Source organism: Hyalella azteca, unplaced genomic scaffold (genome assembly GCF_000764305.2).
Source record: "Hyalella azteca isolate HAZT.00-mixed unplaced genomic scaffold, Hazt_2.0.2 contig3704, whole genome shotgun sequence".
Lineage (NCBI taxonomy): Eukaryota > Metazoa > Arthropoda > Malacostraca > Amphipoda > Hyalellidae > Hyalella > Hyalella azteca.
This window is the reverse complement of record NW_025933945.1, coordinates 187,913-203,521: the sequence shown is the minus strand read 5'-3', so window position 1 is coordinate 203,521 and position 15,609 is coordinate 187,913. Positions and strand designations below refer to the sequence as shown.

The window sequence follows — 15,609 nt, the reverse complement described above, 5'->3', positions numbered from 1 at the left end:
AAGAAGGTCATCAAAGTCACTATTCCAAACATTGTTCAAATCTACAATCGGTCAATGGGTGGAGTAGACAAGGCAGATCAGCTGATTGCCATCACCAGAACCCCATTGAAGTCAAAGAAATACTACATGAAGATGGTGTTCCACATGTTCGACATGGCTGTTGTCAACAGCTGGCTTTTATATNTTGGGCTTCGCTTACGATAATGGTGCCAATGCTTGGTTGGGCTTCGCTTACGATAATGGTGCCAACGCTTGGTTGGGCTTCGCTTACGATAATGGTGCCAACGCTTGGTTGGGCTTCGATTACGATTATGGTGCCAACGCTTGGTTGGGCTTCGCTTACGATAATGGTGCCAACGCTTGGTTGGGCTTCGCTTACGATAATGGTGCCAACGCTTGGTTGGACTTCGATTACGATTATGGTGCCAACGCTTAGTTGGGCTTTGGTTACTATTATAGTGTCAACGGCTTCAGTTGGGCTTCAATTTACGATACTTGAAATCGTGAGATTGGAGATTAAGTTTAAATGACAAATTTTTAAAGTTACCTAAAATGCTTCAAGTTAAGTGAGATTAGAGATTAAGTTTAGATGACAATATATTGAAGTTACCTAAAATGCTTAAAATTAAAAGATACTCAAAGACAGCAAGTCGGCAATAGGGCCGTGTAGAACTGTAGATGAGGGGGTCGCCTGCCGAAGACCACAGCTGCCTGGATGTAATGGACCATCATGATTCCTGCCTTCCGGAACGTAGCCTTCAACATTTCAAGCCGTCCGTATCTAGGCCGTGTGTCGAACCAGCTCTCGGTCGAACGGCTTATATTATTCAGGGCTTATTGGTGCACAAAATTGGTGGTGCACGGCTGCGCTCCCTAGATGAGGCAGTAGGCGAAGAAAAGTAGTCTCTCTTAAAATTTTTCTCTAAGACTGAGTGGAAGAAAACAGAACGGCGTCTTGGCTATGTCGCTATATCAGTGTATATGTCGTACAAATAAGGCACAGGCGCACAGCCAGGAAAGTGAGGCCAATTGCTCAAAGAACATCAAATTAGTACGCATAGTTAATGCAACAAATAATTCCCTTTCAAACTAACTTCCTCTAGACGAAGTCATCCTAGCAAATAGCTATGAACTATGATAGCAACCTATAAGCAAATGTTCATCTATCAATGCCGCCATTGTAGCTTGGCATGGCGTTAATCACAATGACGACTTTTATATTCACTCAATTACATGAATTTGGAATCACAAATTCTGGAATCATATACAGTATAGACAATAGAGGAATACATAGATACAGTAAGCTTAATAAACAATAGCAACATATCATAAGGCAACACCGGGATGGCTCGAGGAGCTGTCATTCCTCGCTCGAGCTCTGAAGGCGCTCTGGTGCGATGACGAGGGTCGAGGCCAAGGCTGTTCCACATGTCGGTGACTCGAAGCGAGAAGAAATGTTGTCGCATGGATGTGTTCCAACGCTGTTTTTTTAGTTTATAGCCGTGGCCCCTGGCCCCGTGGCCCCGTGGCAACGTCATCAAAGAATAATGACGTTGATCTGTGCGCTATTTCCACTCACTTGTTGAGCGCACGCCACAGAGAGTGAAAATTTTAAGAAATAATAGATGAGGATAGAAAGACTTTGTGCGTTGAATCTGACGAGTGACGAACGACACCTCAACGTAAATGTAGATTGTAGAGTACTGGGCATCAAACGCTCTCTACAAAAGAGTAAAGGCCACCGGCAAACCATGTGAGGCTGGAAGTTGTGTGATGAGTAAAAGGTTCTCACAACAGGTTATTATGAGTGATCAGTGCTGTAATATAAGTACTAATAGAGATAGCCCGGTTAACCCGGTGGTTGTCAAGGAATGTGTGTTGAAGGTTTAAGATAAAACGACAGGCTAACAAGGTGGTTGTTAGACAGTGACCGGCATTTCTGTGAACAATGGTCAAATTTTCAGTGAGCTTAAAATAATTCTCACACCAATGAAAGAAGATCAATGAAACTTTTCACGTGCATTTATTAGGCCATGATGTTTAGGCCGTGTTTTTTTTCTATTCTGACTTCGTTTCCAAGTTATACGTTCCAAAATTTGCAGTGAACCTAATATTTCATCTATCATTTCAATATAGTTTTGAACGAAATTCACGCACGACTTACCGCTACGTGTCCGCTATTTTTAAAAGCAAATGTTCAGCCGTTAAATCGCAATCCTACTTGCTTGACTTCACTAACAACCAAACTTAGATATGCTGCTAAGTGTTAATGCAGCTGATCTGTGAATACCTAGTAGCCTATTTCTGCTAATTTCATGCTAAGTGACAAGTGCAAAATACTTGTTACTTAATTCTCTACTTTGTGTGTACTAACTGGTTAGGTATTAATTCATAAATTTGAGATAAAGTTTAAATATCGATTATAAGTTTGTATTAGCTAGGTAGGTATATCATTTTTGACCCTACAAATGTGAATAAATTATAAGGAGATTAACTTATTAAGCCTATCTCCTTGCTGGAGATTCTGGACTCTGGAGATAAATAAATACTAAGTAATTTTGTAGCTTGTAGGTTCTTATTGTTCTTTATATCTTGGATTATTGTTTATACTGTTATGTAAAACGCAGTGTGGAATTCTGTATAGTTAATATATTCTCATGTTAATATATGAAAACGTATCGAAAAATCAACCCTACCACCGCGTTACACCACCTCACCTTCCNCACTGAGTTGATGAAACCTTAGCTATTTGATAATAATTTCAGATGTGTATAAGAGACAGGAGTGCTGCGCGGCGCGGAATTGATGACCGTGATTTGCACGAATGTCTGCGCGAACAAAATATAATTAGATTGATTTACGCGAGAAATTTCCCCGTTTATATACATCTTCCTGAGTGTGGGTTGTGTTGTGCATATTACATGATTAGGCATGCTGCCCACTGTGCCCAGCACAGAGAATGTTATGGCAGATGGCTTGTGAGTGCTGATGCAAAGTGCAAATGTAAGTCATAGGTAACTCAGTAATTCCCAAAGCGGGGCTCAACACAGGTGAAATTTAACTAATTTTTCACAAGCTAAACATCACCGTTAGCCGTTAGGTCCTAATGAATACATCATACATGTTTCATGTTTTATCAAGCTGCGTTCATTAAATTGGGAGATATTACTTGGTCACTGAATTTGGAAAACGTTAGGTCCTAATGAATACATCATACATGTTTCATGTTTTATCAAGCTGCGTTCATTAAATTGGGAGATATTACCTACTTGGTCACTGAATTTGGAAATTGGCCTTGAGACCAGCCATGAGTCTGACCGTAAATTTGTCTGAGCCAGCTTGAATTTCTAGTGCTGAAACAGTGAAAACTGGAAAAAATATATTGGTTTACTTACTTTACTAAATGGGGTTCTATTTGTAAAATACACATTTGTGTTTAACCTTTCTCATTTAAAATTGCAGCATACTAAATATCAAAAAAGAGGCATTTGTTTTTATATGTCTGTCAGTGGGGCTGTGAGGGGGGGGGGCACTAGAGTTTCACAGTTCACTGGGGTGCCAGAGAAGGTGCTAAGCTGAAAAAGTTTGGGAAGTGGGAAGTTGGGAACCACTGTCGTAACTCATAAGATAATAGTTGACTGAAGATTTTTTGTATTATACAACTGAACCCAATGAATTTTATACAACATTGTAAACAATTTTATACAATGAATTTATACAACTGAACCCCTAGCAGGCTAGCATTGATGGAAAATGATCAAGACTTTTAATGACAAACGAATACGGTATTGTATTTGGATAATTGTTGTCTTTAATTATTAATTCAAGATTTATTTTTTAATTTCAGATATACTTTGGTCAAGTTGGTTGATCAAATTTTGAAATCCATTTCTCTAATATACTGTTCTGTAGTTAATAACTGCAATGGCCACAATCAGAAAGAGAAAATCTTCAAAATCTCAGAAGAAATCATCAGTTAAAGAAGATATCATTCCAGTGACAGAAAAAGCAGAAATTGAACCTCATTTCAGAAAATATGTTCTTCCCAAGGTTTGTATATACATCATTTGTTTTAGGATTTGTGAATTAATACTGTATGCTAAAACCTCTTGGCTACAAATTGATATATTTTCAATGAATTTGGAATATTGCAACTTGATTTTACATTTGTGTTTAGTGTTGTCTATTAGTTAGGAGATGATTTATTTAGTGGGAATTGGAATTTAGGGAATTGGAAATGGAATTTTCCTATGTACTTGTTAGGGCATTTTTGTCTAATTTTTGCATGGCTTCTGCCCAATTTTCCAGTTAGGCAGGTATGGAGTGAATATAGGTACTTTTTTTAGCTGGGTCCACCTCTATGCCACAAATATTGCCACAGCACATATGTTGCTGGCCTTCAGAAAAAAAAAAACATTTGTGAACATAATTGAGCACAGATTTCTAGCACAATACTAACAGCCTCCTATGTGTTAATCAAACTTTACAAATTACACTTCTGAGTAGTATATATTGTACAGTTTATATGCTCATGCAGGTGATATTGGTGAATATTAATACTTTTTGAAGAAAACAAAAGCACAGCTCTGAAGATGAAAGAAAATTAGATAAGCTATAATGGGAAAATTACGGCACTAAATTAGTTGAATATTTGAAAATTTGTATTTTAAATACAATTCTTGTATTTAGTTGCTTTTTTCTACAATTATGCTGTTTAAAATTATAAATGTATTTATATTTATTGATAACAAGAAACTAACATTTATTCCGTATTTCAGGGTCACATTCTGCTCAGTAAGATACAGAAAAAGGACTCAGGTTGTGTGTTTATCACTGGACTGCCTTTTGGCATGACTGAACGCAACCTGCGCCTCTACATGCAGCAATTTGGTGAAGTCATGCGCTGCAGAGTCCACACCTGCCCAAAAGTAAGCACAAGCTAATTCATTTTCAGTGACAATTTTCTGTAATAATAATTCCCAGTTTCAGCAAGATAGTGCTTTAAAAATAGTGCATTTTCAAGCAAGATAAAGCAAGCTAGTGCGTTTTCTTTATATCGTTTTGTTGATTCTTTGTCTCAAAATGCTAGGCAAAAAATTGCTCTGAAAAAAAATGTGTTAATCATTCATGAATGCTGCTTGTGACTAATTTATTCAACATAGTTATCATTATTGTTGAAAGATTACCTATCTATGAATGCAACTAAACTTGAGCAAATATACCTATAAACTGTATTTTTAGTACCAAGCCAAACACCTTGCAATTTTTTCTGAGAATTACTGGATCTTCTTTCTAATATTAATTTTATATTAGAAGTATATATATCAGTTTGAGCAATTTTGAGACCATTTTAAGATGCAATTCTGCGACATGCTTCTTAACGCCAACCTCATTAGGTTAGGGTTAGTGTAGTAAGAAGTGATAGTTCAGGGTTAGGACTAACCCTACAGAAGTTAGGTTTAGTCAGGTCAATTTTTTTTTTAATTTAGATAGGGTTTGAAAATGCCAAATAGTTATAGTTGCGAAAATTCTACAAACTAACCGTTAAAAAGCATATCACAGAATTGCATTCATCTTTTTGGTGTTGCTCAAATGTTGCTAACTTTAACAAACTAGTTGCCAAAAATATGGTGTGACACGATTTTGTTGCACAATTACCTTGTGTCGCAGAATTCACTCAAAATTGTATCACAATTGCCTGACATAGGTTACACTTTTCCGGACTATGAACATTTTTGTACCCAATGACCTTTGTAAAATTGTAAAAAAAAGGTAAAAAGAACTTGACCTGACTGAACCTAACCTCTGCATTAAGGTGTCTAGCAATGTTAAGAAGTGTATTATACACACTTATCTCTAACTTTAACAAGGTTCATTTATTTCTGTAGTTCATTTTTTTTTTTTGCGTCCGGTTTTAAGTATAAGCTAATTACAGAGTATATAACCGGACGCAATTTTGTACAGATTCATCACCCCTGTCTGGTAAAGTTTCCAATCCTGTCCAGCTAGTGACTGAAACTCGACTATATATACTTCAATTTAGAATATGATTCGTATTTTAAAGAGGACTTGGTTTAATTTGTGTATATCCGAATTAGTGCATGTTTTTTATATTTACTGAGAAATGTTTTTGTTTTTTCAAGTTGAGATATATTTTTCGATTGATTTTTAAATATCTTCTAAGCTTGTTCTACTTTATGCACTGTAAAAAAAATTTAACTGTTGGTTCGTTCTTGGTCCTCAGACTGGTCGCACCCGTGGGTATGGCTATGTTCATTTCAGGCTGTCAGAAGTTGCCCGCATTGCTGCGCAGACTATGAACAACCACCTCATCACAGGCAGTGTGCTCAAGTGTGAGTAGTGACTCTTTTTCAGTTCTTTCTTCATCAAATTTAAATCTTGAAGTGCACAGATTAATGTATTATGATGGAGGATTTCTTTGAGGCAAGACCATTTTTCAAATTAATTCTATGCATGAAATCTTCTTCAGGTTGCATTACTGTTTGACTGCTTTTGTTTCGCGTTTATTTGTGCTGTATATACTTGTGTACTTGTGATTCACTGCAGTATTGACTTCATTAAGACTTAGCCGGCCAATTGGAAAGAAGCTAAAGTGACGCCATTGTTCAAAAAAGGTGACAAGAGTTGCCCGGGAAACTATCGCCTTGTCAGTTAGACAACTGCTGTCTGTAAGGCAATGGAATCTGTCGTGAGGGTTCGATTGATCGATCATTTGACGGTTAATCATCTCCTATCAGACTGTCAACATGGAATTATTGCCGGTAGAGCCTGCATCACTATCCTCTTTTCTACTTTGAATGATTGGACCCGCCTGCTGGACTAAAGGGAGCTAATGGATTCAGTAACTCGATTTTGCCAAGGCATTTGACAGTGTTCCGCATGAGCGGCTCTTGCGTAAAGTAAAGTCTTTGGGAATAGAGAGTAATGTACTCAAATGGATCAGAGATTTTCTAGTAGGTAGACGATAACGTGTCAGTACTAACGGGCGCGTATCCGATTGGGCTTCAGTGCGCAGCGGTGTGCCACATGGATGCATTCTCGGGCATGTTATAATCGTTGCATTTTAAAACTATCTACCAGCTGTTTCTAGCGTTTGCTCGATGTATGCTGACGACACAAAAGTTTATAATACAGTGAAGGATGCATCGAAAAATGGACAGTTGCAAGATGATCTTGACAGATTGGTTTACTAATCTGATACGTGGCAGCTGCATTTTAGTTTTGAAAAGTGTAAAGTAATTCATCTTGGTAAGAACAATGAACAGCAAGATTACAGTATTCTCGAGAATACATGGTTGCAATGAGAGAGTAATGATTGCGAAGTCGGCAATAAATCAAGATTTAGGAATTTGTTTCATGAATGAGTTGAAATTTTCTAAGCATATTGAAGCGCAAGTTGATACAGCTAATAAATGGCTTCGACTGATGAGACGCTCCTAAGAGTACCTAGATGCAGAAGCAATGAAACTGTTGTTTGTCGCTGTCGTGCGTCCGAGCCTAGAGTTAGGAAACGCCGTATGGTCACGAAAACATGAAAAGGACACAAATTTAGTCAAGAGTGTTCAATGACGTACAAGGATAATTCCGGGATTAAAAAGCAAGCCTTATGAAGAAAGGTTAAAGATTATGAAGCTTCCAAGCCTCTGTTATCGACGTCTGCGTGGTGACCTCATTGAAGTATACAAGTATACCCACGGATTATACAAGGTCCCATAAGGATTACTAGAACGTGAAACAAGAACCAACACCAGAGGCCACGGCTACAAACTAAAAAAAACTGCGGTGCGATACATCCATGCGACAACATTTCTTCACGCTGCGAGTCACCGACATACGGAACAGCCTCCCCGATGACATCATTGACGCTCCGAGTATGAACGCGTTCAAGAACAGACTAGACGAAGCTATGCAGGAGCATATTTTCAGTTTTGAAATGCCTAACACCTTACGGACCTGGTGGTAATAAGTCCAGTTGCTATCACAAACCAACGTCAGTTATGAAAAGATCAAGGTCATGACGCCGATTTTTAGATCTCCCGTGAATCACGTCACGAAAAGTACAAGAATCGGCAACAGGCCATGGGCCCATTTCTTCAGCGCCGACACGTCTATTCTATTAGTTCTCATTGAAAAGGTTTCTGGAACCGTCTTGAAATGAGACTTTTAATTTTTTCATTTGTTTTTCACTTGGTATTGAAATCTCATCATATTTATATGAGTGAAGTCATTAAAAAATAAAAGTTCCAATATATTGTTAATTATTTGATAATAATATATATCAAGAGTAATTACAAAAAAGGAGTCGACGATAGTTGAATATTTACGAACACGCTAGAAAAGAATTTGACAAGACTCCCCTTCGACATCGTTTACGCACTGTGTATGAATGGGTTATAAAATATAACTCGGTACTCACTCGTCGACGAAAACTTGAGGTCACGGACAGACGGACGGACATGGCGAGCACAATAGTGCATTTTTTTCCATAAATGAGAAAATGCGCTAAAAATACAAAAAGGATCCACTTCTACTTAGGTTTGTAAATAGTACAACCTTTCCATCAGAATGTCGTATACATTTTTTTTGTCATTTTTGTCTCGTCAAGAAAAGTACATACAAGAATCGGCGACATGCCTATCCTTCAGTGCCGTACTATACTATACTACTACGTATAGTATAGTACGTAGCGCTATACGTACTATACCATACTACACACCAGCACTGCATATGCTGCTCTAGTACGTCTGATGTGGTCAGTTCTGTGTTTAATGTACGAGGTGCTTTTCAGGTCGACTCATCCCAGGGCGGTTCGTCAAAGAATCATTTTTTTCAATGGGCGATCGTGGATACCACAGAAGAATTAAGAAGAATATTGACAAAGTAAGTTCTTGTAACTCATTCTCCTCACCTAGCAATCAACACGGTTCTCTTCCCTTTAAACTTGCAACTTGTGGTCATGAAAGCAATGTTCGTTTTAATCCTGTCATTTTCGCTTGTAATTTAATGTTGCATATTGTCTATTACAAATGCAGATGGCTTTGCTTGATTATGTGTTGACGAATATTATTTCATAGAACAGAACATATCTTATTGATTTGAGCTTTTTGTTGTGTTAGACAGACGAAATGCTACCGTTTTGTAATGAATAATTAGGTAACTTCCACATGAATCCCGTTTTCAAGTTTTGACAACAAGAATGATGAAACGAAATAACCAAGTCTAATTTATTGAGTATCTAAATATTACAGTGAAGATGAACGAAGAATTAGGTTGCATTTCAGATTGAAAATAACTTTACTGAAATCGGTAACACTAGCGCTAGATAAATATACTCATAAGCATGTATACGATGTTGACAGGTTGAAATCAAATTTTTTCTGCTGACGTTTGTTACTCAAGTAGAACTCAGAAAATGATTCCAACATCTACCACACACTAAAGGACTAGTATTATTTTTGTTTCAGCTAAACAATACCAAACGGAGTGACCTGAGAGAGAAAAAACTACTCAAGAAGCGACAAGCACTGGCTCGAAAGCAGATAGAAAAATTGTCTCGCTCTGAAATCAACTGCAATGATCTTGGAATTAAGGTGAGTCGGAACGAAAATGAGGTGGTTTATCAAGTTTAAAGATATATTTAAAACTCACTTGAAATTTCTTACATTCGATTCTAATAATTATAAAATAGGGTAACCTGATATAATGTATTAAGTTGTATATATTTCAGTTTTGGTAAGTACAGCAACAGTAATACTCCATCAGTCATCAAACAAATAATTTCTCTTGCTCTAGGATATCCTTGAACGCCGAGATTATCAGTAATTGAGCGCGAAATGTCAAAGAAAGATCTCCGCTTTAGGGGAAAGTTATCTAGACAGAGTTCGGAAGTATTTGGCCATTAGAAACTTCCCGACACATTTTGGTGGTGAATACTATTGGTTTAGCTCAAAGATGGCATAATTTAACCACTTCGGAACTTAAGTTCCACTTCTACTTACTGTTGAAAATATCAATATAACATGGCTACTCAGTGAATGTTTCAAACATAAGATACAGTTTACTCAACTAAAACTCGTTCGTGAAATACTTGTAATATTACGTTACACTGACTTTCCATTACAAGGAGCCGGCTGCTGAAAGCAACGAGAAGAAAACGGCGCTTGTGAAGAACACAACCCTCAAGCCTCGAGGTACGCAGCGCACACTAAAAGAAAGCGAGGTGCCAGCGCGTAGAAGCCTTGTGCTCATAAAGAAAAATAGTCCAGCCAAGTCTACCGTCAAAATTGTGAAGAAAAAGACCAAAAAATAAATTCTAACCTTGATTACATTCTCCATTTCCCTTGAGTAACATTTAATTTCAAATTTTTTCTTTATCCTGCTTGCAAAATCTACACTGACGGGTGACGTGCGTGCAGAGCACTTGAAGATACACGTGTTCCGGCAATCCCGGGGCTTATCTTTAGGTTCAGAGCTGCCACAAGATTGCATGCAATAGTTTATGCCCAACAACGAGATGCATGCAGTTTTCACATTGATGTTGAATTTGAAAGTTGTGAACTACATTTTAATATCTCATGAACATCAAACTAATACTTTGCACGCAGCCTGCCTCATCTTTCTACCGACGAAGAGTGGAAAGAAACTACATAACATTATGAAATGTAATAAAATTTATATAGAACAAACATTCTTCAAATATCCACGCCAAAGTTTTATAGCAAACTTAGATTGATCCGGTAAAAGACGCGGCGTTCCATCGTGGCCTGGGCCTGCCACCTCCGCAACATACTACTAAGGCTGTTGTCTAACGATCTACAGCTGATCCGGTTTCGTCGCAGTGGCGCCAGAATTAATTGGCAAGCTGAGAGAGGCGCTGCTGGCAAGCAGAGCACCGCGCGCTTTGTCTCGTACGTCTGCCACCAAACTGCGTAGACTCGCGGCGCTCGAACGCAAGCTGTCCTCCCGTTCGCTCAGCACCTGGCTGCTTTTCTCCAGACTGAGGGAGAAGAATGAAGCATATAGCAATTTATTGCCATCCTATACAAATGAAAATCTGATACAATCTTACTATCTGATCAAATTATCACGTGCAGTAACGGCAATGATTACATTGTGTGATGGACAACTGGCTATAATTTACCTTAAGAAATTTGGTACAGTACGAAAATCTGCAATGTGGGCAGATGGTCGAGCGTAAGTTAACGAATTCGATTCTGCCTACTTGTTCTACCGACTCGTCAACGATTCACGTCATAATCAAATAGCAAACTAAACTACATTCCTTCGTATCTTCTAAGAATTTTTAAAAGAGAAAAACTGCTTCAAGAAAACGTGAAATTTCGAACGTTAGGGAAAAATCTCTGAAGTTGTGAGTAAAATACAAAATTCTCTGGTACAAGTTTCCTTTCCTTAAGAAACACGCAGATAGATTCGTTTCCTAATAAAACAAATTTGAGACTTGAAAACAGGTGCATAGGCATTCCCAAGAAATTTTATTAATATTCTAGATTTCAAGTTACGCGAGTACGTTGAAAGTCGGGAAAAAATAAATCAACAGCAGAACAACTCAGAAAAACTCAGTAACTTTACACACCTCCTATTGGCGAGAAAAAGCTTTCGGCTCGTTTGGAAAACAGCAACCGATTCTTCATCGCAGTTTGCATCAGCCTCTTCATCTGGAAAATTACGGTATTGGAATCTGTTCAGCTGCATTTAAGGTCAATATTGAGCTCGTTTGTAAATCATATCCTAAGAATTAAAGCTCACGAGAAATCAGAAGGTCGAATTGTACTAAATATGAGATTTTCCAGTAAGTAGCTTGAGGACCCTCGACCTAGTATAAGATTTTTTCATTACTCAATAAATAATTTTTAAAAATTTACTTCACATCTAAGCAGTAATGACATAATAAGCATAAGCAGTAATGACCTGACACTCTTTAACAACATGATAGCAATTTTTTCAATTTAGAAACTGTTCCAAAATAAGTGCGACAACAAAATGCAGTAATAACAATGTATTGCAGTAATATTAATGTCTTACAAATGCAGATTTTATACCAATGATCTTAGTTTGTGATACATACTTCGATGGTCGAGAGCAGCCATGTTGCCGAAGACGATGTCAGAAGGCGCGGCCCTGCGCAAGTCTTCTTCCATTTGAGCCCATGATGGGGCAGGAGGAGGCGGCTGGGCGTTATCCGTAGTTTTTCTAAATAACTCTAACATTGCACGAAGATTTTGCGACAACAGAGCAGTCACTGCTAATTCCAGGCGCCTCTAAAGAGTTGTGTAGGAATCACACTTCATCGTATCGAAAGCTAAATGCTCACTAGAACACAGAATTTTGAACTGGTGATAACTTGCCATTGTGACAGATATTTCACTGCTCTCAGCAAACTCACGTTTGAAAAATTAACCATCTTACAAGTATGACTAAAAGGAAGCAACAAATCAGCACTTCTTTCAATAAGACATAAATCTTTAAAAATACCAACTAACATCAAACTTCATCTAAGGGCATCACACCACAGGGAATGTATACCATTGCCCTAACAGATTCCCCGACTTAGAATTACTTACTTACATACTTACACAGTATATAAAGTTGTCTAATGCAAAAAAAATATACGTAATAATAATGATTCACGCTCCTTTCAAAAACTAAATACAACATAACATATTTATAAATCTAAGTGCATAAATTGACAACGCGATAAAGTCATCAAAAATATCCATGTTGAACAGGAAAAACGAAGCTTTAGGCAAATCACAGTAAATATACTTGGCATTCATTCATACAGTTAAAAACAAGATCAACATAACACACTGTGTACAAATACCATCAGACATTTGTTTACTTGAAGCTATTAAATCATGAAGGGCGATATATTCAACTCTCGCCTCAAATCCTCTACTTGTTGCTCCCATCGTTTCTCGTAGTAAATGTTCATGAGGGGTTTTGACTCGCTGCCAACTTTGACCGCCCATGGGAGGTATTGCGTAGCATATTTGCTCCGCTGCTTGGGTTTGAATCTAATGGGACCAAAAATAGCTGCGCCGGCACACATGGGTAATCCTGTCTGTAGCGCTTCTACCCACTTGACAGCTACTTCGCCTAGCATGTTAGTGGGCATACCCAGCAGAGAATGGAAGAGATCATGCACTTCCCTATAACGTTGCATCACATAACGAAGCTCTACATCTTCAATGAAAAGAACTGTGCAGCGCGAGTCAGGAGTAACTTTGTTGTTGTCCAAGAAATTGGTGTAGCATTTGCCGAGTGTTCCTTCTGGCAGTGATCTTAGGGCAGGCAGGTTTACAGTGGAACTGCTAATCCGAGGCTTATCCTGCAGCACAAGCCGGCCTTCTTCATCCTGGAGCATTTTTTGATGAATCCTTACGAGGGCTTTGTGTCCCGTGGTTTCACCGAGGGTAGCCACCATGTCGTGCCTAGTGGGATCAGTGACAGCCATGGCTGCAGCGCCGATACTCAACAATGTTCGTTGAAAGCCATTCAATAACACAGGCTTCAATGGAGCACCCTGCAACTCACGAGGCGTTGAAGAAATACATCGCAACAGTTTTTCGGTGCAAGGATACAAATTCGATTTATAGTAGGGAAATCTTGCCATTCTATGAATGGGAATAGTTATTACTGATTTTAGTCTAACCGCCATGCTCCTACTTCAAACACTGTTGATTACTCTGTAGCAGAAAGAAGACATTTATTAGAGATTTTATAAGGAGCATAAGCATAACAATTTGAACCACAAGACTTGCTAGATCATTCAAATGCTTGGGTTAGAGAATGCTAGCAAGTCATAAATCATCAATGGGAGGAAAAAGAAAAGAATTCATTAAATTTTTTAAATCACACACAATTCAAGCAATCCTTGCAACTGAATTAACAATTGACCCATCAAATTTAGACTAATGAACTTTTGAATTTGCAAGGTTAAAAGTCTAAATTAAATATTTTTTTGTAATTTTGACTAAAACTTCAGATCCATAAACTAGATCAAGTCTTTATGTTTGATATTAGTAGCTACCGGTACCTACTTCATATAAAACTGTTTTGACATAAATCAGCTACATTGAAAGAAATTTTGCAATCTGTTTTAGCTAAATAGGGATACATCAACAACAAAGCCATGGTTGTCCCAAGCTAACAAAACTGTCAAGTTTCCATGAAGAATATTGTCTTCTGAGTCTATGCAGTTAAAGTCATGCTGGTCTGACTAAGCTGCAGGCTAGCTACCAACAAATCACAGCACAAGTGCAGGTCGTGCATGGCAAGTGGCTGAGAATACAATTTTTCATTAAATTAATTAGTTGCAAGGACATCATCTAGATTCATTTCAAACTCACTTTAAAATCTACAACCAGCACAACACACAGAATTTATTTTAGTAAATTTCTTCTCGTTCAAAATGTACCTATATGCTTTTTAGCTAAAATAGGTCCAACAACGCTATACCCTATGAGACACATATCATAAGTGAAGCTTAATACTAGTATTATATATGTTTTTTTTGTGTTGCCATGAGCAACATAGCATTGTATCAGACTAAGAAAAAAAATGGAAGCAAATTACCTTTATGACTTTTCACGAGATCAACAAACCCATTAAAATAATATATAAATGTTGACAATAATCAACATTAGGATCTAATACCTGGCAACAAAATAGCCATGTACAATGAGATAGATATATAAAATTATATGGCAACTACAGAGAAATTTTTTCCAAATGATTGGCCAATTTAATTTTCTTTATTTTCTATGTTTCTATTATATCTCATGCCTCAAGTATTTCTGGAGTTCTAATAATTATTTTGCCATAAATTAAGTAGATTGTAAATTTTAATTACCCATATTTGTCAATAGAATCATGTTGCAAGAAGTGCTTTAAAAAGTGCAGAGAAAATTGATTCAGCACAACTGAGTAACTAGGTTTTTCTAAGAATCACCATACCACAGTATGATGATTCTAAACACTTACCCTTCCAAACCATAACTATGGCCTTCTTGCCATTTTTTGAACTGCAAGCTTCACCCAAAATGAATTACCTCCATACATTTAATAGTTAACATGAGCAAACAATCAGGTGACACGGTGCCAAGGTTCTATGTATTGTCAGTGCAACATAAGTTGCCACACCGCAAAAACTGCTCATACTTTTGCTGCCTGCCACTGAAAACCTGAAAACCATATAATAGTGGTCATGGTCATTAGTCAGAACTATGATTTTTATAGCTTGATAACCACATGACTATGAAGCTGTTTTGATTGTGCTAGAAAAATGTAGTTTAGTTTTGTTTATAAATAGATCATTTCTATTGAAGGCTGGATCATAGTGGCAAAGCAGAATGTTTTTTAGACTCTCCTTCAAGTTCAATTTTAAGTCCTATAAGTAGACCAGTAAGGTATCATGGATACCAATACCAGCATCATCATACATAAGATATATTTTTAAGTCTTGAGTAAATGAGAAAATTAAAAATGAACTGCTTCTAAAAAATCACTGGTTTGCCACTATGACTGGCTGGTGACTCAGGGGCTGCTGGCAAGATTAGTGGCATCAAT

General features: G+C 37.5%; 2 protein-coding genes across 2 annotated transcripts; one reads left to right on the top strand and one right to left on the bottom strand.

The window, feature by feature from the left end:
• The first annotated feature begins 3,847 nt into the window (after positions 1 to 3,847).
• Positions 3,848 to 10,383, top strand: LOC108677525 (MKI67 FHA domain-interacting nucleolar phosphoprotein-like). Its single transcript, XM_018165754.2, has 6 exons — positions 3,848 to 4,050; positions 4,779 to 4,928; positions 6,245 to 6,353; positions 8,810 to 8,901; positions 9,486 to 9,611; positions 10,145 to 10,383. The coding sequence occupies exons 1-6, from the start codon at positions 3,925 to 3,927 to the stop codon at positions 10,328 to 10,330; spliced, it is 789 nt and encodes a 262-aa protein (XP_018021243.1). The 5' UTR covers positions 3,848 to 3,924; the 3' UTR covers positions 10,331 to 10,383.
• On the bottom strand, positions 9,634 to 14,166 carry LOC108677524 (ubiquinone biosynthesis protein COQ4 homolog, mitochondrial-like). Its single transcript, XM_018165753.2, has 3 exons — positions 12,107 to 14,166; positions 11,615 to 11,696; positions 9,634 to 11,017 (listed from the first exon to the last, which is right to left on the bottom strand). The coding sequence occupies exon 1, from the start codon at positions 13,697 to 13,699 to the stop codon at positions 12,890 to 12,892; it is 810 nt and encodes a 269-aa protein (XP_018021242.1). The 5' UTR covers positions 13,700 to 14,166; the 3' UTR covers positions 9,634 to 11,017; positions 11,615 to 11,696; positions 12,107 to 12,889.
• Positions 14,167 to 15,609: the final 1,443 nt, after the last annotated feature.

What these genes read in the sequence shown, in the direction of transcription:
- LOC108677525 (XM_018165754.2), top strand. Translation starts at nt 3,925, where the DNA reads ATGGCCACAATCAGAAAGAGAAAATCTTCAAAATCTCAGAAGAAATCA. An exon ending in GAGTCCACACCTGCCCAAAA is followed by an intron (nt 4,929 to 6,244) that starts GTAAGCACAAGC and finishes CTTGGTCCTCAG; the next exon opens with ACTGGTCGCACCCGTGGGTA. An exon ending in GCAATGATCTTGGAATTAAG is followed by an intron (nt 9,612 to 10,144) that starts GTGAGTCGGAAC and finishes TTCCATTACAAG; the next exon opens with GAGCCGGCTGCTGAAAGCAA.
- LOC108677524 (XM_018165753.2), bottom strand. Translation starts at nt 13,699, where the DNA reads ATGGCGGTTAGACTAAAATCAGTAATAACTATTCCCATTCATAGAATG.